Raw genomic sequence first — 24164 nt, forward strand, 5'->3', positions numbered from 1 at the left:
GGTGAAACCCAGAGAAACAGCTGACCTGAACAAGGGGGAGATCTTGGACCTCAGACTGATGGCTAAGAGGCCAGCATGGGACTGATCCAGACCCCCTGAATGTGGTGTCAGTGAAGAGACTCAGGCAATCTATGTGGTTTTTGGGTAGTAGATCAGTATTTATCTCTGGCACACAAATGGACTTTGGGGACCCATCCCACAATGAGGGATGCTTTCTCAATCTGGACACTTTAGGGGAGGGCCTGGGCTCTCCCCAAAATGAAATCACAGATTCTAGAGATTTCCCCATGGAGGGCCTTACCCTCCCTAAGGAATGCAGTGGGGATTGGATGGGGGTTGGGGAGCTGGGGAAGGGAGTGTGTGTGGACTGGAGGGAGAGGGAGCTGGGATTCACATGGGAAGCAAACTTGTTCCTAATTTAAATCTATAATAAAAAGTTTAAAAAAAAAAAAGAAAGAAAAAGAACCTTTTCCTTGAAGTAAAATGCCAAATAATACAAATAAAAGAATGATGGGATTTGAAAATCATCATCTAGCAGTCACTGCTGTAATAATTAATTAATTCAAGCAAGAAGTATCAATAGATATGAAAGATACTGGTGAAAATGAGATAAGGAATGAGTTTTTACATGGTTTGAACTACCTCCTCACAAATTCTTGGTAGCCACAGAGGGAAGAAAAAGTCACTTTACAACGGAGAAATTTGGAAGGCACTATCTTAATCAAATACTAAATAATTAGCATGTGCCATCAAATATAATGAAATGGGAATTTACCATCACTTCTCTGAAATTCTGACCCAAATGAACAACCAAAGTTTAATCATAAGAAAATATAGACAAACCCAAATTGAAGGACAAATTGAAAAATAACTGGCCTGTCATCTTCCAAAATGCTGAGGTCAGGAAGTCAGAGAAACACTGAGGAGTCTGAGGAGACCTGACGACTGAACTAGCCGCCATCCTTGACCAGGCCCTTTGCCTTAAAGACTGTGAGGAGGACAATCTGGCAGCACTGACTGTGGTCTCTGGACAGGTGAAAGGTGGCATGGCACATTGTATTACTCAGCACAGCTTTTTCGTTAAATCCAGATGGTTTTAAATTCAAAGTCATAAAAGAAATTAGTAAGTTTCCTGTAATTTGAGAACAACAGAAGACCTGGTCATTCTGAAGGGACCAGACCCTCACCCAGCCCCCTGCTTTGGCAATCATGACAGGCTGAAGAAAAGATCCAGCAAGTCAAAGGCCACTGACTCAGCACCCAAGTCATTAGGAAGCCAGATACCCTCCATGTGGCAAGGGGAACCAATCAGAAGTTAGCTGGCGGGCTCTGGGTGCGCTTTAACAGGGTAGTGCAGAGCACAGCAACCATCCTGGGAAGGCCTACAAGCCATAGCAGCCTTCCTGTAGCTGCAGCTGGCCAATCAACACAGGACAGGTGGCCCAAGCTTGGAAGTGCAACAATCCTGAGATTGCTGCAGACCCCAGACACTCCCCTTGCTCTATCCCAATAAATTCCCTGCCCCATGGTCCCTCCTGGTCCTTCTGGCTCCACCTGCCATGATGAATGGACAGAGGACCTGAGTTAATACAGTTAACTTGATAACTAATTAAAGACTCTGCTTTTGCGTTAGATTGGGTCTCTTGGTGGTTTTGGAGTTCAGAATTTGGGCACAACAATTCCACTTGGGAGCACTGCGCAGCACAAGAGCCTTCAGATAGGAAAGCTGCTCTCCCACACTGCAGGGTCTCCCTGAGCAGCTTCCCTCTGGGAATACGCCATGAGCATTTAGGTTTGTGACCTTCACACACTGTCACATTTCATTCTTCACAGGCCCGAAAGGCTCAGCTAGAAGAAACAATGTTTACAAGGTAAATCAGGAACATATCTGCAAACACTCATCCTGACATGGCCAAAAGTCACACGATGATAAGTGCTGTACCTCCCTCTGAAGGAGATCAAGATTTCAGACAGCTGGGCCCTCCAACAGAGACTCACAGCACAGAAACACACTCAGGGCCCCAAGCCCAGCACAGAAAATAAACTCAATGGTATTTTCAGTGATTTTTCTTTTTTGTCTCATATTGCTTCACTTGAACATTTTTTTTGCCTACTCATGTTTTGCTTGTACATTATGGCTTCCAATTTCCTTGAGGAAGAGGGGTGTTTCTGTTTGGTTTTGATTTGGTTTTGTTTATTTGTTTTTCCAAGACAGGGTTTTTTCCTGTGTAGCCCTGGCTGTCCTGGAACTCAACTCTGCAGACCAGGCTGGCCTGGAACTCAGAGATCTGCCTGCTTCTGCCTCCTAAGTGCTGGGTTTAAGGCACGTGCCACCCTGGCCTGGCTCCAATTTTGTGTTTTTGTTGCCTTTGTTGGTATGTGTGTTTCTTGTGCTTTTTCTTTATTGTTGTTTTTTAATACTACTGGTCTGATTTTTTTTTTTTTGCCTGTTTGTTTTCTAAAAAGAAAGAGGTCATGAAGTTGGATAGATAGTGAAGTGGGGAGGGTCTGGTAGAAGATGGAGAAGGGGAAACAGTGATCAGTATATATTGTATGAAAAACATTTTCAATCAAAAATTAGTGCTATTCAAGAAAGAGGGGAAGGAAGGTGGAAGGGAAGGAGAGAGGGAGAGGAGGAGGGAGGGAAAGAGAGAGAGAGAGAGAGGAAGGAAGGAAGGAAGGAAGGAAGGAAGGAAGGAAGGAAGGAAGGAAGGAAGAACAAGAAAGAAGGAAAGAAATGGCTCAACCAGAAAAATCACTTGTCCAACTACCAAGCTGGAAGATCTGAGTTAGGTCTCTGGGATCCACAAGGAAGAAGAGAAGCAATTGCCACAAGTTGTCCTCTGACATCCATGTGTATTATGATGTATATGCACACAGACAGACAGACAGACAGACAGACAGACAGATAAATGTAATTAAAAAACATACTAAGACTTAAGAAAGCTCACACAACAGCATCTCATAGCCTTGACCATAAACAAATATGGGTTATCTATTTTGAAAACTAAGTCTTAAGCTATACTTTCTCTTTTGTATTGTTTCTCACTTGGAATCATGATTTGTCTAAAATGCAAGTATGTGACTGAAGAAAGGGCTACGGTAGTAAGCACACACAAGAGGCTTCAAACGATGGTTTGACAGCTTTCCACTTTACAATGGTATAAGAATAATCTGCATTCTGAAGAAATCACACTCTGACTTCTGAATGTTGATGGTTTCCCATACTAGTAATATGCACTGGTACTATCTTGTGACCCTAAGCAGTACAGCAAGCTGTAGCGAGTCACCACACCATCAAGAGGGCAACAACTGATATGCTACGGTAAACCATATTGCTAAGTTAATGTGTCTGGTAGCTTAGGTGTGATTAGCAGCACTGGCTGCTCTTCTAGATAACCTGGGTTCAATTCTCAGGGCCCACATGGCAGCTCACAACCACGTCTAACCCCAGAATCTTTCTTCTGGCCTCCTTCAGCACTGCACATATGTAGTGCACTTGCACATAAGATAAAAACAATATAATCTTTAAAAATACATTTCTAATTGATGCTATTTTCAACTTGAGGGACTAGAGTTAGATACACTTGACAGGTAGACAGACAGGAAGACAGGCCACGACTAGGAAACAAAGATAGCAAACTTCTAGCTTCTTCCTGAAGCCTTTCCCTCTGCCACTAGAACCCAGTAGGCTGTGGACGAGTTTCAGTTCAAGATCCTGGAGTTCAAGGCAAGATCAGGACATATTTACACCAAATTGTGGGCCTATCAGCCTCCCTATTTTTGTTCAAACTGACCAACCCCAAATTCAGGGAGGAACAACCCCAAAGACCCTAAACGCCCCCAGCCGCTGAGGAAAGACCAGGTTTTGGCTTAAAAATCTCTGTTGGGCTCTGCAGGGTCTTTCTGGGCATGTGTCTTGCTGTATGTGTTGCCTCGCCCCTAATAAAGGCCTTTCTTCACAGGCTGACTCTGGGAGTTGTATCTGACATTTCCCCTGCTGCTACTTGTTGTACTGGTATATGAGGCGTTTTCTTGTTTTTCCTGTCTTTTAATTCTTTAACTGATGGGGGTGGGGTATTGAAGAATTGGGAGGGAGGGTCTATCAAGATTTGTAAATGGCAACAAACTGATTATGGCTATGTTGGAACATAACTCAATGGTAACTGTGGTGGGTACTTATAAACATCACTAGAAAGTGTACCTAAGTTGTTTGTTTCAAAACCTTTACCAGTATGGAAGCCAGCACAACATACACACAAAACAAAACAAGCAAACAAACAAACAAAAAAAAACCCTCAGTGAGACCTTACATATGCTCCTCCCCTGTAAAAACTGTATATGGCTCTAAGAACCTGACAGCATATATTCTTATGGTCACAGTCATGGAGCCCAGATGTAGAAGAGTTAAATACTCAATTTGGTAGATACATTTTCTACATTCAGAACAAAAGCACAAAGAAAGGAGATTGTAATAGTGGCACAGGAGTTATCTTTAGCAGATATAGCTGTCCTGAGCAGAGAGGCCTGGGCAATGAAACTTCACCTCAGGCACCCTTGCCAGAAGCCACTGGTTTCATCCTAGCCTGACCTAGAAAAATCTTATGGAAGAGAACAAGAGGCCCAAGAGTGCTCTGATCTACTGTCGACCAGCTGCAGCAGGGAAGCTGCCAAAAGGCTGCAGTGACTGGGCAGCGCCCTGCAGAGAGTCTGGGAGGGGATTACCAGCCTGATCCTGTCCTCAGAGCCAGAAATGACTCAAACTTCACAAACAGCAAGGGCCTGCCAGGGAGAGTGACAGTGAGGCTAGGAAAGGCTTCTCCCCGTTGCGGGTGTCTCTTCCCCCAATTTGCTGCTGTGGCAGATTCTGGACAGTGTGCAGCCTGTGAGGTAATCTGAATTCCTTGGCAATCGCCAAGTACCTGAATTCTTTCAAAACCACAGGAATTCAGCACAGAAAAGGTAAATATCCCCCCCCCCCCCTGGAGCCAGTGTTAATTAGCAAGCAAAGCTACTGAAGGGCCTGGGGGTGGGGGAGGGAAGAAAGGCATCAGAAGTGACCTGGGGTCTTTTCTGCATTTCCACTGGGCAGTGGCAGGGGAGGGGGACAGCAAAGCTGCAGCAGGGCAGCATTGCAAGAGGCCTTTGCAGTCCTCGCTCTTCTCCATGACCCGTGCCACCGCAGAGCTGCCATGGACACTTTCATGAGCTCTGCTATCTTTGAGTCACTCACAACACATATGGTTTTCAACTCAACGTCATTTTATTTAAAGAAAAAAATCCTGTTTCAGTGCAAATTTGGCTACTAGCTTTGTCTCAAAAAGGACTGTCTTAAATCATTTATATCCCAGATTGGATCCTTCTAGAGTTGTAAATCCAGAACAAAGCCTTTTTAGATTCTACTTCTAATATAAAAGTGTATCTCCACCATTTTGGTGAGAACAACATCCCTCTCTCTAGAAACACAATGTCTCCTTTTTACTAGTCCAAAACAGCATCTTACACAAGGATCCTACAGCAGGAGCCTGAACAGGGAACCCACAGCAGGAGCCTGCCGCGTGGGGATCCTAGAGTAGGAGCCTGCAGCAAGAGTATCCTACAGCAGGAACCTGCAGCAAGGGGAATCCTACAGCACACAGATTAGAAGCATGACCACCAGGATCACGAGACAGCTGACTCAATGCAAAATAGGCAATTTCATTTTCATATCTCTTCAAGACTTTACCTACATAAAAGAAACAGTGAGAAGGAGCTGGAAAGATGGCTCAGTGGTAAACAGCACCTGTTGCATTTGCAAAGGATCTGGGTTCAGTTCCCAGCACCCACATGACAGCTCAAACCATCTCCAAGTTCAAGAGAACCCAATGCCCTCCTCTACCTCTGCATGCACTGAACTTATATATATGCAGGCAAACACTCCTACACACAAAATAAACAGTGAGCAGTCTGCTTTTTGTGTGACTAAAACAAAGACAAATGAAAAGGTTTCAAAGAGAAGGGAATTTACACAAAAATCACAATGCAATGAACTCTACAAAGTGAACTTTCAGTCTCCTAGCATTAATTTGAAACTCCCAACAAAAATGACAGGGTATAAAAGCCTAAAGAAGGAAACTAATTATTTTTGCCTCCAGGTCTGTCTCTTTAGGAATGATTATGGTTTTCCTTCTCGTCTCCAAGTAAAGCAGCCTGGTGATCTCATCCCAAACTGATTACCTTCAGTTATGTCTACACAAAACACATGTGACCCAAGATTAGCAGGAGCTGCAGGTGCGGAGGAGCTGTAGACAGATGCTGAACATAATGACACAGCTGAACGCACTCTGAGGACTGTAAGGCAAGTGCATGCCAAGATAAACAGTGACTACACAGGCACACTGCAGAACCTGCACACAACGGTGTCTCATATGTCTGGGCAAACAGCTCGAGATAATGCACGGATATGCCTACTGTGATAAGGATTTCACATCCACCTAGGTTTCAGGTAAACCCAAAGATCTGAATTTTTTTCTTTTCCTTTTTTGATTCAATGGTATGAATATTTAAAAAGCTATTTATTTTGCTGACAGTGAGGAAAAGTGTCCACTGGCCATATAAATGTGTGTATTATGCACATTAATTACATGCCAGTTCCTGCTGGAAACAGCAACTGTCACTAATTCAGTAGCTCTGACATCTAACCAGAGTTATTTACGCATGTGCAGCAAACTGTAACAAATGCTAGTATTGCCCTCATTTTATTCTCAGAACCATAAAGAACCAAAAACTATGTAAAGTTTTACTCATGGTGAGGGCTACAAATACTGTGGGTGAAACATCATCGTCAGGATATGATACAAAATATATTGGTATGACACCCTTGATAAACAGTGTGCATAAATGCCTTCTCTCTCCCAGAAGACTAAGCAGGACCAAGGATAGGAGCTGGGGTGAGGACAGATGCAGGAAAGATAAAGGAGAGGCTCACTGCACAAGAGAGGGAAGGCTCAGATATGAAACCACACTCCACCACACCCTATCCTCACAAGAAGCACGAGTATTTTACCTTCTCTTTGTTCTAAACGATATGGAAACTAGGCTTTGATATTTATATTGTTCTTTCTATGTATACTTCAAAGTACAGGAGCTCATACCCATAAATGCTATAGAAAATGTCTTCCTTATGACAACCCAATTACAGCTCATAGTTCACGTGCAATGTCTGGTCCAGGCCTTTATTCAACTGGGAAACATTTTATTTTTCTCCTTCTCAGTTTTCAAGGGACAAAAGGGCAGGACGATGGAATATCAGTAGCCTCCAGTGCTCCTAAGGCTCCAACTCATAAATCTTAGTTAAAAATATGACAGAACTTACAAAAGCTGTCATTGCCACCTAGAGGTGAAGGGAAGACATGTCTCAGTCAGGAAGACAAATTGGAAACAGAAAACTCAGTTTCACAGAACAATCAAGTCTGTTAAAGCCATAGACAGGTACTGGAGAGTTCTGGGAGGACAGGGATTCATCCTGTTTTTTCATAAACACAATTAGTTATCCTTATTTTCTTAGTGTAGTCTCTATTTTCAAAACGAATTTTCTAACACCAGAAACATGCAGACTGACTGTGCAGTTTATTATGTCTGCCCACAGATGCAGACTGCTACCCACTATCCCATCAAGGCCATGCCACAGAAGAACTAACGACTACAAAAAAAAGTAAGAGAAAGCAACACACAGTAAAGTTACATGCTTTTTTAAATAGCTTAAAGGACTTACAGAAATTGTTCCCTGTAAGTAGTTTTTGTGGGTTTGGGAGACAACACACCAAATTACTATAAATTTATAACTTAACTCTGTTGACAGGCACTACCTTAAAACCTATTAAGCAAGCCAAAAAACCTGTATTCCCAACCACTGCAAAGTATATAACTTGTACATTAAGGGGAGAAAGTCGTGACTATCCCATAAATATGAGAAAGCATGACTATTCAGTGAGCTCCAATCCCCATCAGGGGAGCTCAGAAAGTCACTGCTGCCCCCTGCAAAGCTGTTTCTTCTGCTGCAAAACAGCAGTGGCAGTATTGCTGTTGGGGGATTAACATAAGGACCTGGTGTATGACAAGTAAATTAAATGTGACTTTTATTTTTTTCCCTTCGAAATCTACTCTGAAAAGCGTTACAAATTTTAATACCCTAGGGCCCTCAGAACAACCCTCACAGAATGAAATTACCCTGTCCTCTACACATGAAGACAGGTGTGTGCTCCCACATTCTGTGTAGCCCTATAAGCAAAGCTGTAGAGTACCAAGACTGCTTCCTTCTTTTGAAGCCCGCCTGGGTACACTCTATTTGCCTGAGTTGAACCTAACAGAAAGCAGCAGCTTGGTCTTCGAAACCTTTTCAGTGGCTCCACTCTACTATACCCAGTCAATCCCTCCACCTAAGACAGTCTCTTACCTAGCCAATCCTTCCTCATAGAGATAGATGACAAGGGGATCATAGGAAGTCACGAGCACATAGAGGCGCACGTCAAACTTGAAATCTAGGAAGAAAGACAGTTGGGAGTCACAAGAAAACGGGAGTTTGTCTGTTTTCTGTTGCGATGAACAGGGCACACGGTCAAGGGCTCCGGAAGGATGGCAACCTCTTCACATAAAGCATACAATATACACAGCTTGTATTTCGAGGCTAGAGAACTGCTCACGCTGTGACATGCAGGATAGTTGCTCAATACACACAGTACAATGTGAGAACATAGTCCAAGAATGAAATACTATAAGGAGATTTCTGAGTGCTTGTGAGAAAACTCCCAGAAACCGAGACAAGAGTCTTGTGACCTCTGTTTCTTCAAAAACATGGAAATGTTCTTAGATTATGCTTTCTTGCAACTCCCAGATAGGAGTGAGTTTACTTCAGATTATTCACTACAACTGGCTATTGTTACTTGTTTATATGGCTCTGTGGAAAAACAATTCTTTGCCATGTGTGGCTTGCCCTCCATGGACACCACATGCGCACGTGCATGCATGTGTATGTAAGTGTTCACACGTGAGAGGTACCTCTCCTGTATCACCTAATTTCAGTTTCAAAAGGATGGTAAGGAACCATCCTCATCTCTGGAACAATGTGTACCAAAAATGTCAGAATAGCTTTAACAGATTTCCTAGAGAAGACTATGAAGAGGTTACAAAGTTGAGCAAGAGCCAGCCCAATCTAGTCAAGAATCAATCACAACTCACCATCTATGAGCAGGGGGTTGTTAATGTAACGGGAGACCAAGATGTTCTCTTCCAGGGAAATCTGGTTTGGCTGTTGAGTAAACAGAAAGGAATGAAAAAACAGAAATCCTAAAATGTATAGTGAAGGGGCAAATTGCTTAACCTTTTAAGAAATGACACTATGGAAAAACCAATACTATTCAGTTGGCCCCGTGACATACCACCGTGGGTACCCATTTACACAGCACCTCTCATAACAAATGCAGCTAAGTAGCTTTAAAGATTCATGTGCATGGTATAAAATAGTTATTTGACAAGAATATAAGATCTACTTAAAAATTAAAAGTTGCTTCTTTTAGAACATAAAGACAAATGGAAGTTTTAAAACACTACACTGTCCCCAGTGCACCTCTCATTAAATTGTTCTGGACGTCACAGAGCATGGCATCCCCAGTGAGATGCAGTGAATGCTTGATTCACTTAAGTCACTTGCTAAGCAACTGTGTGCAAAGATCGAATTACATTGTTTAAAGATCTCGCCAATAGGGAAAATTTTCTTATGTAAGAAACTGTGGGTACTGCCACCTATGTGTAAAGACTGGGTACTCAGTAATGAAGAAAACAGAAACAACTGTCCCCTCACAGAACTTCAAAGTCAGCCGCTCCTTTCCCCTAAAGGGCTTACGGTTCAGGTTAGAATAGCAAGATGGAGACTCTAAAGGGACACAAAGAAGCAGCTTCACAAATACAAGATGTCAAACTGCCAAAGGGCCAGTCTGCAGGGCTGTGACAGGAAGACCAACTCTGGCCAGCAGAAGAGCAGACACAGGAGTGAGCAGTGAAAGTCTAGGGCATGTGCAAGGTAGAAAAGGAGGCCACTGTCACTTGCGAATCCAGCAGATTCATAGGCCTGGGGCTAAAAGCTGTAACTGGGAAGTGGCTGGAAGGGGTGGGGAGAATGGAAGGGAGGGCGCCTTTTGGCACAGGGATTTGAGCTGGCAAGGGGAGTTGAGATTTCATATGGTGGGAAGCAGGAAGCTATTGCAGACTCCACATGGAGGAAGCAGTAAGATACATCCCAAACAGAACAATTGCGTGTAGTGCTAGATTAAGACAGAAAGATCAACTGCAAGTCAGTGCAGATGGGCAAGGTGCTCCAAACTGTAAATGGCAACAATAGCAATTATGAGATTAACTATAGTAGCTGCTTGGGAATAACGAGCAACATTTGCAGAAGTAAGTATAATTTAACAGAGGTACTGAGCATTTACCATGTGCCAAGAGCACTTCTTAGCATGTCCTGAGTAGTATTTCAGCCCCACCCAACTCCAGGGCAGGTATACCACCACACACATCCTACAGATGAAGGGCAATCAGCGGCAGGACCTGCTCTGTCACACGGCTACACGCATTAGTGCAGCACAGGCACTGGGCAGCGTTGTGGAAGATTCACTTTCAAGTACTGTTCATTGTGCTCCCCAAATTCGGACACAAAATAACTCCCCAAATCTAAATGTCTGTAACAAGGCAATTCCTAGCCCAACTACTCCTGCTTTTATCTCAAAGCAGACCGCAGCTTTTACAACCCATCTCTGTGTATCAAATGAACACAATCCCAAATGAACTCTATTACCCATCCCACTTCCTGATGCCCTTACACGACGTCTTGATCAGTCTATCACAAGTACCATCTCCATTTTCGAGTTGGTGAGTGAGAACGCGTCATCAATAGAAAAGCAATAAAGCTGCAGGCTGTGTTCCGGGCATGAGGCTAACCAATCACACCACGCAGCACCTACCAGTTATAACTGAGCCACAACGGCAGACAACATCTGAGAAACGCCTATGGACTACAACTGGTACATGACTGGCACCTGCCTGTCTCTGTAACAGGGAATACACTGGTGGAGGCTCTCCACTCTCCACTCCGTGACATATCTAGTGCCCATGCCTACTTCCTCTGTTTAGTTTGTCACTGAACTATGCATGACATCACCTCTTCTGTTGAGATTCTTTAGTACTTGCTCGGTTGTCTTCCCGGAAACGGAAAGCTCACAGACTGAAGGGCTATTTGAAAATGGCTCCTCTGCCTAGTACTGTACATTAAAGCCCAAGTAATAAAAGTTTTTGACAACCTTAAGTGTATTTCTTATCCACTAATCCTAAGTTAACTAATTGAAAAGTATTTCCATTTCAAGGTAGAATTTCCTTCCAAAGTAAAAAAAAAATAAATAAATAGACAGGCTAACCCAGGAATCAGAATTGTTGTGGAAATTGGAAATACCCCTATTTTCCTATCTGGTCTTAAGATGCAAGCTTGTGGTACTTGTTAAAACTACTACAGACTACAAAAGCATGGTGGTGGTCAAGAGGATCTGTGGAACCAGCGGGACGTAAGCTACAACACTGACTACCACTTACTAAGAAAACAGTGACTGTCACATGAGGTTCTTACAAAGAGTAATCTTATTAGGAAATTCTATTTGGAAGGCAAATAGAGGGTGCTAGGTAAATGCTCAAGAAATGCTAGTTGGTGCTGGCAATGGTGGTGCATACCTTTAGTCCCAGCCCTCAAAAGGCAGAGGTACTTGAATCTCTCTGAGTTCTAGACCAGTCTGAGTACATAGTGAGTTCTAGGTCAGTCTGGGCTACATAGTGACATCCTCTCAAAATAGCTCTCAAGAAAGAAATATCAGTTACTATAACTACCACTGCAAACTCAACAGTATCTGTGTAGTTCTGAATACTAAATTCCATAGCTCGACAGCATTTACCTCCACATGCCACATGCCAGAGCAATATACTCAACTACAATGAAGACACAGAAGAATTAGAAAATAGAAAATAATTAGAATCTCTCCAAGGGTTTTAAGGAATAATAGTACCTGCCACACAACCAGCACTTCCTAAATAATTGTTAAACAATAAGAAATACAGAGCACATAAGATAAACACATGCAAATAAATAAAAACAACATACAGGATTATGTGCACAAGGAGGGCAGAGATGAGGGGTGGACCTAAGTCTTTTGGTACTTCCCAACCTCAGGGTGTCTGTTAATAGGACCACAGATAACAGAAGACTCAAGGATAACTCAGTGGTGAAATTCATACCTTAGTCAGAAAACACCAGCTCTCCCCCCCACCTCAACTCCAACATCCTGAGCTGGGGAAGCATGGTGTTTGTTTGGGTCACTGAAGAAGCTGGGATAAACAGCTGTTTCTCTATGCCGCTGATGAGAGCACACCATTAAGAGTCAAGCCACTAAGATGTTTCCCTCTGTAGGAGCTCACAATGCTCTCGTCAGCGTTACACAAAACCACACTTTCTCTTTTCTTTTTTCTCCTCTACTTATGGTAAAAATGGTTGCTTTTATATTTATATTTTAAAATGGTTTATTTTATTTCCAATAGGTTATGACAATGACAGGGAAGTTTTACTGATAGGTCTCCTCATGCTAGTGGGAAGATAGGGAAGGGCATTTTCATTTGACCCTAACATCTATCTCTAGCTCCTTGCCACAGTCCCTCCGCCACTTCTCTAAGTTCTACACAGACTCTTTGCCTCAGTGCTCTCTCTCCCTCCCCCTCAACTCTGAAAGAAAAGCAGGCAGCAGCCTTGGAAAGAGTTACTTCATCCAGTTGGCTAATGGGTCACATATTCCAGGGAAAGGGTCCAGGTATGGAAAAGAAGGGGTGGTTAAGGAGAGAAGAAGATTAACAGTGTAGTTTGTAGGTCTGGGTAAAAGGCGATAAAATTCCAGTTTCGGGGTGAAATGGGAATATGTTCCCATTAGATCCACATGTTACCAGCTCCCCTGTGCAGGCTGGCATCTGTCCAGGCTTCTGTCTGGCACCTCCACTAAATACCTAAAACAATCCATTTCATTCCAAAGCTTCACCAGTTTTTTTTTGGGGGGGGGGCAGCTGGCAAAGGTCTAGCCAAGTACTTTGATCTACGCAGGGGGTCTCAAGGGACTGAGTCCACGGAGAGGTGGGAGGGAGAAAGCGACTCTTACATAGGCTGCCAAACTTGCATTCCCTAAAGACGAGTCATTCCCTTTATGAGCCTGAGCCTCAAGAGGTTCCCAGCTCTGTTAAGGAAAGTGTAGCTTTTCTATTCTTTATGATGTTAGCTTTAAAAGAACAAATCACTAGGGCAAAAGATCATTCCAAAAGAAAAAAGCCCCAGATGAGCTGGGACTAGATCCTATTCTCTTTGACTCGTGTCTAAGAAAATAAAAAGCAAACTTGAACCATAGCTGACTCTCAATAGCAATTCCATTTGGCAGCTAAAACCCAAACCCAAATAGCACCGTCCTTGCAATTCAAACAACACTGCACTCCTGGCGAGGGGCTGAAGGCAGGACTGTCAGATAGGAGTCTTATGCCAAGGTCATGGAGACAAGAAAGAGCCAAAGCATACCAGCATGTTTTATGTCACACAAGACCCAGGGCTGAGGGGCTCCAGGTAACAGGACCTGTGGCTGGGGCCTGATGCTATAGTAGCAGCTCTGCCTGAATTCAAGTCTATCATTTCTCCAGTGAGAAAGGTCTGGCCATAACTGTTTACTGTACAGTTTTGGATCCAGACTGATCCTGAGGACTTTCCAAAATGAAAGACTTCAGAAAGTTCATTTCTGCACACATAGAAAATAGCTCAATGTGAAAAAATAACTGGGGAATTTAAGATGGAGTACTGACCACACACACACACACACACACACACACACACACACACACACACACACACGATGTATTTACCCCAACCTCCCTTCAAGAGCTCACTGGAAAGACAGAAAGGATATTTTCAAAAGAATGAAATAATAACAAAAGGCTAGGAAAAAAAAGTGAAAGGAGCCAGAATAGATCAAAAGTCTAAGTAAATCTTCAAAGACATGGAGCAGATAAGATCACGAGGGGGAAAAAATAAAAACAGAGCAGAGCAGAGAGAGCCCCAGCCACAAACACCAGGTAATGAAGATTCCCAAGGTGGCCCCTGCAAAGGTGTAGGCCGGCAGTTAGACAGCAACAGTCGGGTGGGCCAGAGAACCAGTCAGATTCATTCCCACAGCGTGGGTCTAGTGAGGCCATGGGAGTTCTCTAACACCCCAAGCAGTAGCATGCACAGCAGGGGATCAAAAAGGCAACAAGAGATGGAGACAGAGGCCTAGGAGACGACTTGGTGGATAAATGGCTTGCTGTGCAAGGAAGGGGGCAGGAGCTCTGGTTCTCAGAACCGGAGGACACGCCCAGTGAGTGCAGCAGTGCCAGGGAAAGAAGTCCCGTCTTGGAAAGCGGAACAGGGAATCCCAGACCCTGCCTCAGGGAATAAGGTGGGAGAGCAATCAGAGAAGATGCCAGAAACCAACCTTGGGCCTCTACAGGAACACAGCCACATAAGCACACAGGGACTCACACATGCATGCACACCCACACACATACATGCAAAAAACCATACCAATATGCACACACCACACAAATAGTCACATGAAAAAAGAAGAAAAATAGAAAAAAGAAGACAAAAAAGAGAATACATTTTCCCCAAGTACAGGCCCAACAAATGTCGAGAAGAAAGAAATGTTTGGGTATAAATCCTTACTAATTTCACAATCCTAATGCTGTAGTCTATTTCTACTAAGCTTAAGTTTTTAATAAACTTATAGGGAGGAGAAACTATGTCAGTTATTAAAAATAATTATAAACGTTATACAACCCTTTAAGATCTAAAAGCAAAACTAATTAAACTTAAGAGATGGACTATGGAAGGGCAGGCAGGAGTGATATGAGTGTAGTAACTGTAAAATGGGGAAATACCAGATACAGAAAGAATCTGAGAAAAAAGACATACACAATCAACTTGTTATAGGAAGTCCAGCAAGTGAGACTGGATTTGCACTTTATTTACTTACTCTGCATATGCATTTTATTGTTGTTGTTGTTGTATTTGATTAGTATTCATTATTATTGTTGTGGCACTGAGGATTGAACCCAGAGCCTCCTGCATTCTGGAAAATGCCTCTAACCTCTAGGCATGCTCCCATCCTGTATCAATTTTTAGAACTTTTAATAAGGAATTTGCCAAGAATCAAGGCACTGGCAGCTTCTGAAGGAGAGGAGGTGAAAGAGAGGAGCAGGAGGAAGGAAGAGGAGAAAGAAGCTACTTAAAGTGTGGTAAGTGACAGCTCAGAGCTGAGGAGCTGACAGACAGCATGCTGAAGCAGAAGACACCTCTTGCATGCTAATACAAAAGGCTGCCTTACCCCCAAAACCCATCTAGCAAGTGGGTTTTGGCTATGGACTAAGTGTGTTCCAGAAAGGGAGGAGGCTCCCAGCAGAGTGAACAACACACACTCACTTCTGAACTCAGTGCTCCAGTAAGTGCCAGGTCTGTGATTCTCCGCATACTTACATTGTTGATCAAGTAGACGCCCCGCCCCCTAGAAGAGGCCACTGGTTTTACTATCCAAGGTCCCCGGTCCTTTGAGTACGAATCTGCTCGAAATATTGGGAGATAAAAAGGGAAGAAAAAAACAAAGAGAAGAAGAAGCATGAGTTTATTATCTTAAACTGAAACAGTAAGTAATCTCTTAGGTACCCAAAGAACCTTCCAAATCTCCAGTTGGGGGGGGGGGATCATCACCGATGTTTATCACAGTAGCCTTTAAAAGGAAAATGGAGCCAGGGGTTGGTGACATACGTCTTTAAACCCAGCACTCTGTGAGTTCGAGGTCAGCTTGGTCTACAGGGTGAGTTCGAGGACAGCCTCCAAAACAATACAGAGAAACCCTGTCTCAAAAAGCCAAAAAAAGGGAAGAAAAAAAAAAAAAAAGGAAATGTGGCGGAAGAAGCAAAAGAAGAGGGAAGGGGAAGATGACAGCAAATGACTCACATAATTATATCTCCTACTATTTCCTCTTTCTTACATAAGGGTGGAAACAAAATAAGGTCAAATCTGAATGTTAGTCTGTTACCAAAAAATGACCTTCAGGAAAATCTCATTTTTGTTAACTGAAGGACTGCCAGTAGATAGAGACAATTGAGCTTTTTACTGTATCTCCAAATACAGTTACTTCCTTTGAATAATTCTTCAGACCTCATAAACTAGGCAGAGGGTTAGGGCAAGAAAGCATCATGACTTATGAGTACAAGGAGGTCCGCATGTGCACCAGATTTGATTCTGTTTGTAAGTATCTTTGGGTCATAAGAAAAAGCAACCAATCGCCTTTAGTTCCAGCACTCGGGAGGCAGAGGCAGGCGGATCTCTGTGAGTTCAAGGCCAGCCTGATCTACAAGAGCGAGTGCTAGGACAGCTAGGTCTTAACTGAGAAACCCTGTCTCAAAAAAAAAAAAAAAGGAAAGAGAGAGAGACAGAGACACAGAGACAGAGAGAGAGACAGAGAGACAGAGACAGAGACAGAGAGAAGAACAAGCAGATGAGACTCCCCCGGGACTCCTGCATGGTCTGGGAAGAGGCTGAGGGCTTGACTTCCACTTGGGATGGGGTGTGGGGTGGGAGCCTCATGGGGTGCTGCTGAGGATACCCCAGGAAAGAGAGAAAGAACTAGAGGTAGTCTCTACTCTATCTCATGCCTTCCTTTTCCGATGAACCCCCATGCCCACTGTTTCCAAGGAAGAGGGGAAAGTAAAAGCTGAAAACTAAGGTACTGGTTTCTTGCTATTTTTCTTCTCTGAAGGGGAGTGTGGTGTGTGAAGAGATAAAACCAAGAGAGTGAAAGTGTCTCTGGGTCCACTCAAACGCCCAGCTGTTCTGCATCAGGATAACATCATTTTATCCAGAACACAAAAGCATAAACCCAATAAAGTTCCCTCAAGTTTATGGTCTCTGGTTTGATTTATTAAAAGGTCAAGTGCTGCCACCTGTGTGTGTTAACCCCACCTCTGTTCTTCCCACGTGAGACACAAATGTCCCCCGACCATGAGCAGGGTCCCACCCAGGTAGACCTCAGGAATCCAGCAGCCATATGCCTGGCACCAGCAACAGTCCCAGGATAGCCTATCTTCCAAGACCACTCACCAGCCTCCTCTTCCCTCTCCCCTTGGCAGGACTCAAAGTCTTTTTTATCCCCCAAACAGGAACTTGACTTTGTCAGTACCACAAACCACTTTATCTCTAGGGGACCAGGGGAGGGACCTAGGTACCTTTATCCACCTTTCCCCATCTTCTCTTGCCTTTTCTCTGAATGCAATGTAACAGACTTAGCAGCAGAAGAAAAAGCACCGTGCCGAATCTGAAGGCCTAGATACTAAGTAGGTTTAGAAGTGTGTCCTCTAGCTCTGCTCACATGCATGTGGAACATGTATGGGGATGGAAACACGGCTCAACAGCTAGGAACACTTGCTGTCCTCCAGAGAATCCACCTGCTTCCCAGCACTCATGTTGGGTAGCTCACAACCTCTTGTAACTCCAACTCCAGGGACTCTTCCGACCTCCTCAGATATCTGCATACACTTATACTTCACACACTCACACACACAAATTTAAAAATAAATCTTTAAAAATCCCACATTGTATATATATGAAGTTATCCCACGCTGTGCTATAAGAGCAAGAGATTAGTTAAATCTACTCTATCATATCTACATGAGGGACTTCAGGCTTCAAACTAATTACGAAAAGCTGGACCATAAGCAATTTTGGTTTTACAGGAAGTGGAAGTTCTGTTGTTAAGAGTTCAACTCTACTACTGTAGAGTTGTAGAGATAATATGCAAACAAAGGATAGTGACTGTGTTCCCATAAAACCTCATTTATACACTGAATTTCATGCCATTTCCATATGCCAACAAGTTATGGTCATCCAACCAGTTGAAAATATAAAAAGCATCCTTTGCTTACAGGGATGGCTGCAAATAGGCAAAGGGTGGAATATCTCAAAGGCCACACTTGCAGGAACCTGATCTGCACAAGAGAACCTTCAAAGAGCATACACAACGAGAATATTGTTAACTAACTAGTGTAGAACGATTTACGTGAAAGAAGAAAGCACAAGGCAACTGCATGCTCTCCTCAGTACCCACACACATGCAAGCTGTTTGACAGTGACTTCCAAGAGCATCTCCAGAAGGACAAGCAAAAACCTAGGAGCAAGCACTGGTGAGCCCCACAGAGAGAACTGAGAACCCATGAATAAAAAGAGTCTTCTTGCAGCCAGAAAGATGGCTCAGTGGTTAAGAGTACCGATAGCTCTTCCAGAAGGCTGGGTTCAATTCCCAGATCCCACATGACAGCTCTCATCTGTGTGGGACCTGACATCCTTACAGAAAAAAACACCAATGCACATAAAAATAAAGTTGTCATTTTGTTTTGTTTTTTTAAAAAAAAAAAAAAAGAAAAAGAGGCTTCTCCCCTGATTATTGTTTTATTTAGTTTTACACCATGGAAATATATTACTCTTTCAAAAAATGTAATTTACATCACATCACAATAGTGCTATAGAAGAAAAGTTTATATGACAAAAAATTAAATCTAAATAAAATTAAGGCCACTAAACACAAAATACGCCATTCTTTTATAGTCGCCCTCAGATTCTTGAGGAAGCAATCAGATTGAGCATGCTGTGCTTTGAATATGACATGTCCCACATAGGCTCCATTCAAACACTTGGTCCCCAGCTGGTGGTGCTATTTGGAAAAGTTGTGGAAACCTTACTGAAGTGGCACCTCATTGAAGGAAGCAGGTCACTGGGGGTGGGCCTTGAGGTTTCACAGCCCAGATCCACTTCCTGTTCACTCTTTATTTCCTGAATGGAGATGCAATGTGACCAGCCAGTTTCCTGCTCCCACCACAGTGCCTTCCTCCCCTACCAGTTCCCCACCACAGTGAACTGTATCATCTGGAACTGCAAGACAAAATTACCTTTCTCCCTGGAGTTACTTTTGTCACACCAAAAGAAGAGAGGCTAATAAGCTATTATTTATAAAAACAAAGAAATTAAATTTTCTAAGATCCATCCATCCATCCATCCATCCATTCATCCATCCATCCATCCATCCATCCATCCATCCAAAACTTCATGTATTTAATCTGTCAAGTAGTTTCCTCGAGTGGGATATACAGTAGTAAAACACTCTTCTCCCTCACACAGATTAGGCCAGCAAGCACAGACATTAAACAAGCTCTTACAGACACAGAGTTATGAAGTGCTGGGTGCTATAAAAGCCTCAGATGAACAAAGCTGCCTGGAGACAGCACTCTCCACAGCAGCACCAGACGTTGAAAATTCATTTTCAGAAAAGGGTAAGTGTGGCCACATGCATTTGCCACTAGCATGCTGTTCTATCTTTTCTGGGAAGCTAATGTTCTGGGCTCAGGAAGTAGCTCAGTGGTCGCACACTTCCACAGCATGCACAGGATCCTGTGCTCAATCCCCAACATGACAAGGAAAACTTTTTTTTATTAAAAAAAGGGGAACCGTGCGTCTGGTGCTTCATAACTGGCATGTTCTGTGAGTTCTAGTTTCAGGACTCACCTTCTGTGCTAGCATGTTTACACTGATTTGTGATACTTTAGAACGAAGATCTAATTCTTTTGCATGTGTTTTAAAAAATGAGCAAGAAGCAAGAAAAATCAAAGGCAAAAGCAGGGCAGAGGTCAGAGCAGTCTGCTTGGATGAAGACATTATAGACAACTTTGACAACCCTTTCCATCACCTTCCGGTTCCAAAGACACGTTCAGTACACTAGAAAGAACACTAAACCAGGAGTGGGAGCATTTTCAGTTTTTCAGGTATGATGATGCTACTGGACAATGTTCTGAAGCTCCTTAGTCTTACCTTCAAAATGAGGGATTTCATCTCATTTGCTAAGATCTCTTATAAAATTACGATCCTAGAAATTTACTTTCTCCATTGAAATCTGAGTGTTTGCAATAAACAGCATGATAACACAATTGTGTTCATATCTCAGAACTACTTCTCAGCCTCCATTATAAATAGAAATGTCACCGAACACAGTTCCAGGAGGAAGCTCTATATTTTCTATATTTCTGTCACCCTCATTTTCCTTGCATTTCCTTCTTCCTGCCTTAAAGTTGTCTGAGGGAAATGGCTGGAGTGGACAACAGATCCTTAGACTGGTTCTCCAGGGTCACACACCGTCAGTTCTACATTAACTGGAAATGGGGCACCAGGCACCTAGAAGAGTCTGTGCTGTGTCATCAGCCTGGCTCACTGATGACTCCAAACAATTCCGACGACCCTCAGGCTTTCACATCTCTGGCTATAGTGACTGGCTCCTGGGCTCACATTCTCCACATACAAAGTGAAGACTTGTTCTTATTAGGATGAAAAGTTAATCATCTTGAGATCACCTTGGCTCATCTTCCCAGTGCCTCTGAAAAGCTTTACATCCTGCTCAATCCTAGCAAAGGCCCTGTCAGGACCTTTCTGCCCTTGTAAGAAACACAGAACCATACTTTGCCCTTGTTCTTAGTATAAGACCATACATACCACCCTCCTTTCTAGGCAGGCTGAGAATTCGTCACATGAACCTGGCATACTGCTTTCTTCTCCATGCAAACTCTTACCTGGCCAGCACTGAGCCTTCTTCCCTCCGTCCAGTTAGGGAAGATGTGCCCAGCTCCTTTCTAGAGTCTACTCTTCTACTTGAACCATTGCCTCTTCTGAGACATCCTTCCCATGTTCTTCTCCCATCTCTCTCTCCTGGCTCTCTGTGAGCCTGCTTCTCTATCTTTCTGCATCTCTTACTCATCACTTTCCTGTGGAACCTCTGGAGTTGCTTCTACAGCTGTCTGCAAAACATCACTGCATGCTTTCCCCATAGCACCTCAAATGTACATCATGTTCAAACTGAACACTTCTCTTTCCTGTAATAGCTCCTCTTGTATTCCTGGATATATTCTTGCTTAGACTTACAAGTCCTGGAGGAACAGTAGCTGTTCATAACTATAATGTCAACTCCCAGGGAGGCTGAGCCCAGACTGCCAGGGCCCAGAAGTTTGAAGCCAGCCTGGGAAACCACCCTCACCACCCCTACACCCCTCCCTGAGGTCTCAATGATCCTCATAACTTCTCTAACTCATGTCTTCAGAGGCCCATTTGAACCTTCTGCCTGATACTCCTCACATCTAGTTATAAATCCTGTTTGTCCTTACATTCTACCTACTCACACCTGTCCATTCTCACTGCGTAGCTCAGGTCAACAACACTTCTTAACCAAATCACTGCAAAACCTTTCAAAACCACTGTCACTTTTCTTCTCTCGGTCTCTTTATTCCATGGGTACTTTTCTAGCTAGAGTTTCCATCTCTTTTCTTCTCAAAAATCTCCTACTGCCTATGGTCAATTAAGTCAGGCAGGGTGAGGAATTACAAGTGTCATGCAAACAGAATTTCTGAGTTGCATGTACTTGAGGGACACCAAAGGAAACGAAGGGAATTTGAAACAGATTCTACAAACAAAAGGATTGTCTCTTTGAAGAGGACATGGATAGGATGAAAGGCTGCTTTCTGCTCCAACATGTGAACTTGGGAACATGATTGGCCTGACAACGCTAGACTTTTTAGTCATGGTTTTAAGTGTCAAACAGAAGCTAGAAACCCTGGACCAGAAGTTCAGAATGTGTGTCATCCAGCAAGAGGATTCCTCTTCACTGCACATCTTTCCTACCCCTGTTCTTCCAAAGACAAGAAGTCCCCGCTGTGGTCTTTGGGAAGTGACAGAAGAGAGTAATTTGCACTGGTGCTGAAGAAACATCAATTGTCTCCATGTGCTAGGTCTAAGTGTGGTGGCCTTGGTCAAGAGGCTATGTGTCTTTCAAGCTCTCTTTGTTAAAGTAGATCTCCTAAGAATCAGAATGCCGGGCTAAAGATGCAACTCCACTTCAACAAGCTAGGCAGGAGCTGACAGTGGAAATCTCACCCTGTGCCACCATTTATCAAGAGCCCAACCCTCCTCCGACCCCCTGCCCCCTACCCACTGCCCCCAGGGCTGGAGGACCACAGGGGAATAAGAAGCAACAATGAACTAAGAAATTCAAGTTTGATTCCTTCAAACTTCAATAGAGAATAGGATTAGTATTAGGAGAGATTCGTATCTGGAACCCTTACATGTCATTCACCATAAGCCTATGACCATGGTCGCCATTCACACCTGCCTATCTGCCCTGTGTTCTCGACTCTTTCTTACATCACACCTACTGTACCAGGCTCTGGTGTGAGGGGAAGAGCTGGAAACAACCCAGCTTCTCAGCCAGGCCTGGGAAGGTGCATTCAATGAGGACAAAGAAATAAGAATCCCATTATAGACCTAGATCCAGGCCACATGTTCCTGTTACCTTACCAGCAATTCAGCTGACATTCAGGTCCCCATTAGATGCCTATGTGTATTTCTTATTAGTATGAACTCAGAAGAAAAAAGTGTGACTGATACCACCAAATGCTTAACAACAGAAGACATGATGCTGGTCATGGTGGCAAACTTTAGTCTTGGCACTCGGGAGGCAGAAGCAGGTAAATGGAATTCTGTGAGTTCGAGGCCAGCCCAGTCTACATATATAGCAAATTCTAGGCCAGCTGAAACTAAAAGACAAATAAACAAGGACAAACATTAAAAAGACAAGATACTTGCTCTGCAAAGAATTTAAGTCCACAAGTCCAGGCAGGAAGAACATTAGAGTGAGAAGTGAAAAAAAGACACCAAAAAGAAAACATGTAGTTCACATTCACAGGGACAAAATGCCCTCCACACATACTGACTCTCAACAATGCAGAGATAACTGGGCAAAAATACTCAAGACAGGATGTGCTTATATGACAACAATGTGTCCTTACATAAATTATTACTGTCATCCTACCAAAATTAAACATAGAAGAGCACCATCTAAATATAAATAATTTAAAATTTATGCCTATAACTGCTCTTCCCAATTAAGCATAATTTGTCAAAGGTTTGGAAAGTTCCAATTAGCTGTAAGGTCAGCAGTGTCAAAGTTCAATCAGCCTCGGGCTCAGACGCTAGGACACCCTCAGTCAGCACTTACTACAGAACTCCGCGTACTCAGCTGGCAGGAGGAAGGTCTGAGGGAGGATGTGGAAAGCCTTGAATCCATGCGTGTGCTGCATTCGAATGATGTTTTTGTACAGTCGGTCCTTCCGGGTTAGTTCATAAGACCTAAGAAGCAAGCAAGTTTTTCCATTTCAGTGAATTACAGCTACAAAGGTTTCCTCTGGTGCCACACTGTGAAGAACTCGTAGCGCTGAGTTCTGAAGCAGTTACTGAAGACAGTAGACTATCCCAAATCTATCACGCTGCTACTCCAAAAGTCTTATTAGCATTTTCCTCAAGTAGACATTTTTGATCAGATCTGTTCATAAAGACACAAGGTATGTAGAAATCCACCCTCCTCCCTTTCCATGTGTAATTCTGATGTACTGGTTAGGTAATCACCACAATAAAAATACAGGACAATTCTAATATCCCAAAGTGGCTTCAATTTCCTTGCAGTCAGTTCTTTCAGTCACTGCCAGACACAGGGAAAACATCTGTTTTTACTTGTTTCCAAACAGATAAGCAGGATACTGGAATATGTATCCTCTCTTCTGAGCATGAAACATCTCAGCTTTATCCCTATGGGTTGCATATATCAAGCATTTTATTCTTTTATGTGCTCAGTTATACGTTGTGGTGTGCATATATATACCAGAGTTTGTTTATCTAGTCGACAGTTGAAGGACATCTGGATTACTTCCAGTTTAGGGAAGATTGTGAATAAAGTTGCTTGAAAGCACTTACATATAGAGTATTATATAAACATCGAATTTTTATACAAACATTTCCATTTTCCCAGGTGTGGGCTTGCTATGTAGTTTACTAAGTTATCTGTTGCTAGATAATAAACAACCCCAAAATACAGCAGCTTAAAATAGTAGTTCACATTTGTGATGTCACACAGTTTCTGTGGGCCAGCAGTGTGGGATGACAGATGTGT

General features: G+C 43.2%; 1 protein-coding gene across 16 annotated transcripts in view; it reads right to left on the reverse strand.

Annotated features, from left to right (window-relative positions):
* The window catches only part of Ttll5 (tubulin tyrosine ligase like 5), a 234662-nt gene that overhangs the window by 187135 nt on the left and 23363 nt on the right, over positions 1–24164 (reverse strand). For all 16 annotated transcript variants that reach the window (XM_040742715.1, XM_040742720.1, XM_040742719.1 and 13 more), the window contains 4 exons: positions 23217–23347; positions 15608–15690; positions 9217–9286; positions 8435–8519 (listed from right to left, as the gene is read on the reverse strand). In XM_040742715.1, coding sequence (XP_040598649.1) covers positions 8435–8519; positions 9217–9286; positions 15608–15690; positions 23217–23347 — 369 coding nt within the window. The remainder of the gene's footprint in view (positions 1–8434; positions 8520–9216; positions 9287–15607; positions 15691–23216; positions 23348–24164) is intronic.

This window comes from Mesocricetus auratus, unplaced genomic scaffold (assembly GCF_017639785.1).
Source record: "Mesocricetus auratus isolate SY011 unplaced genomic scaffold, BCM_Maur_2.0 Super-Scaffold_15014, whole genome shotgun sequence".
Classification (NCBI taxonomy): domain Eukaryota; kingdom Metazoa; phylum Chordata; class Mammalia; order Rodentia; family Cricetidae; genus Mesocricetus; species Mesocricetus auratus.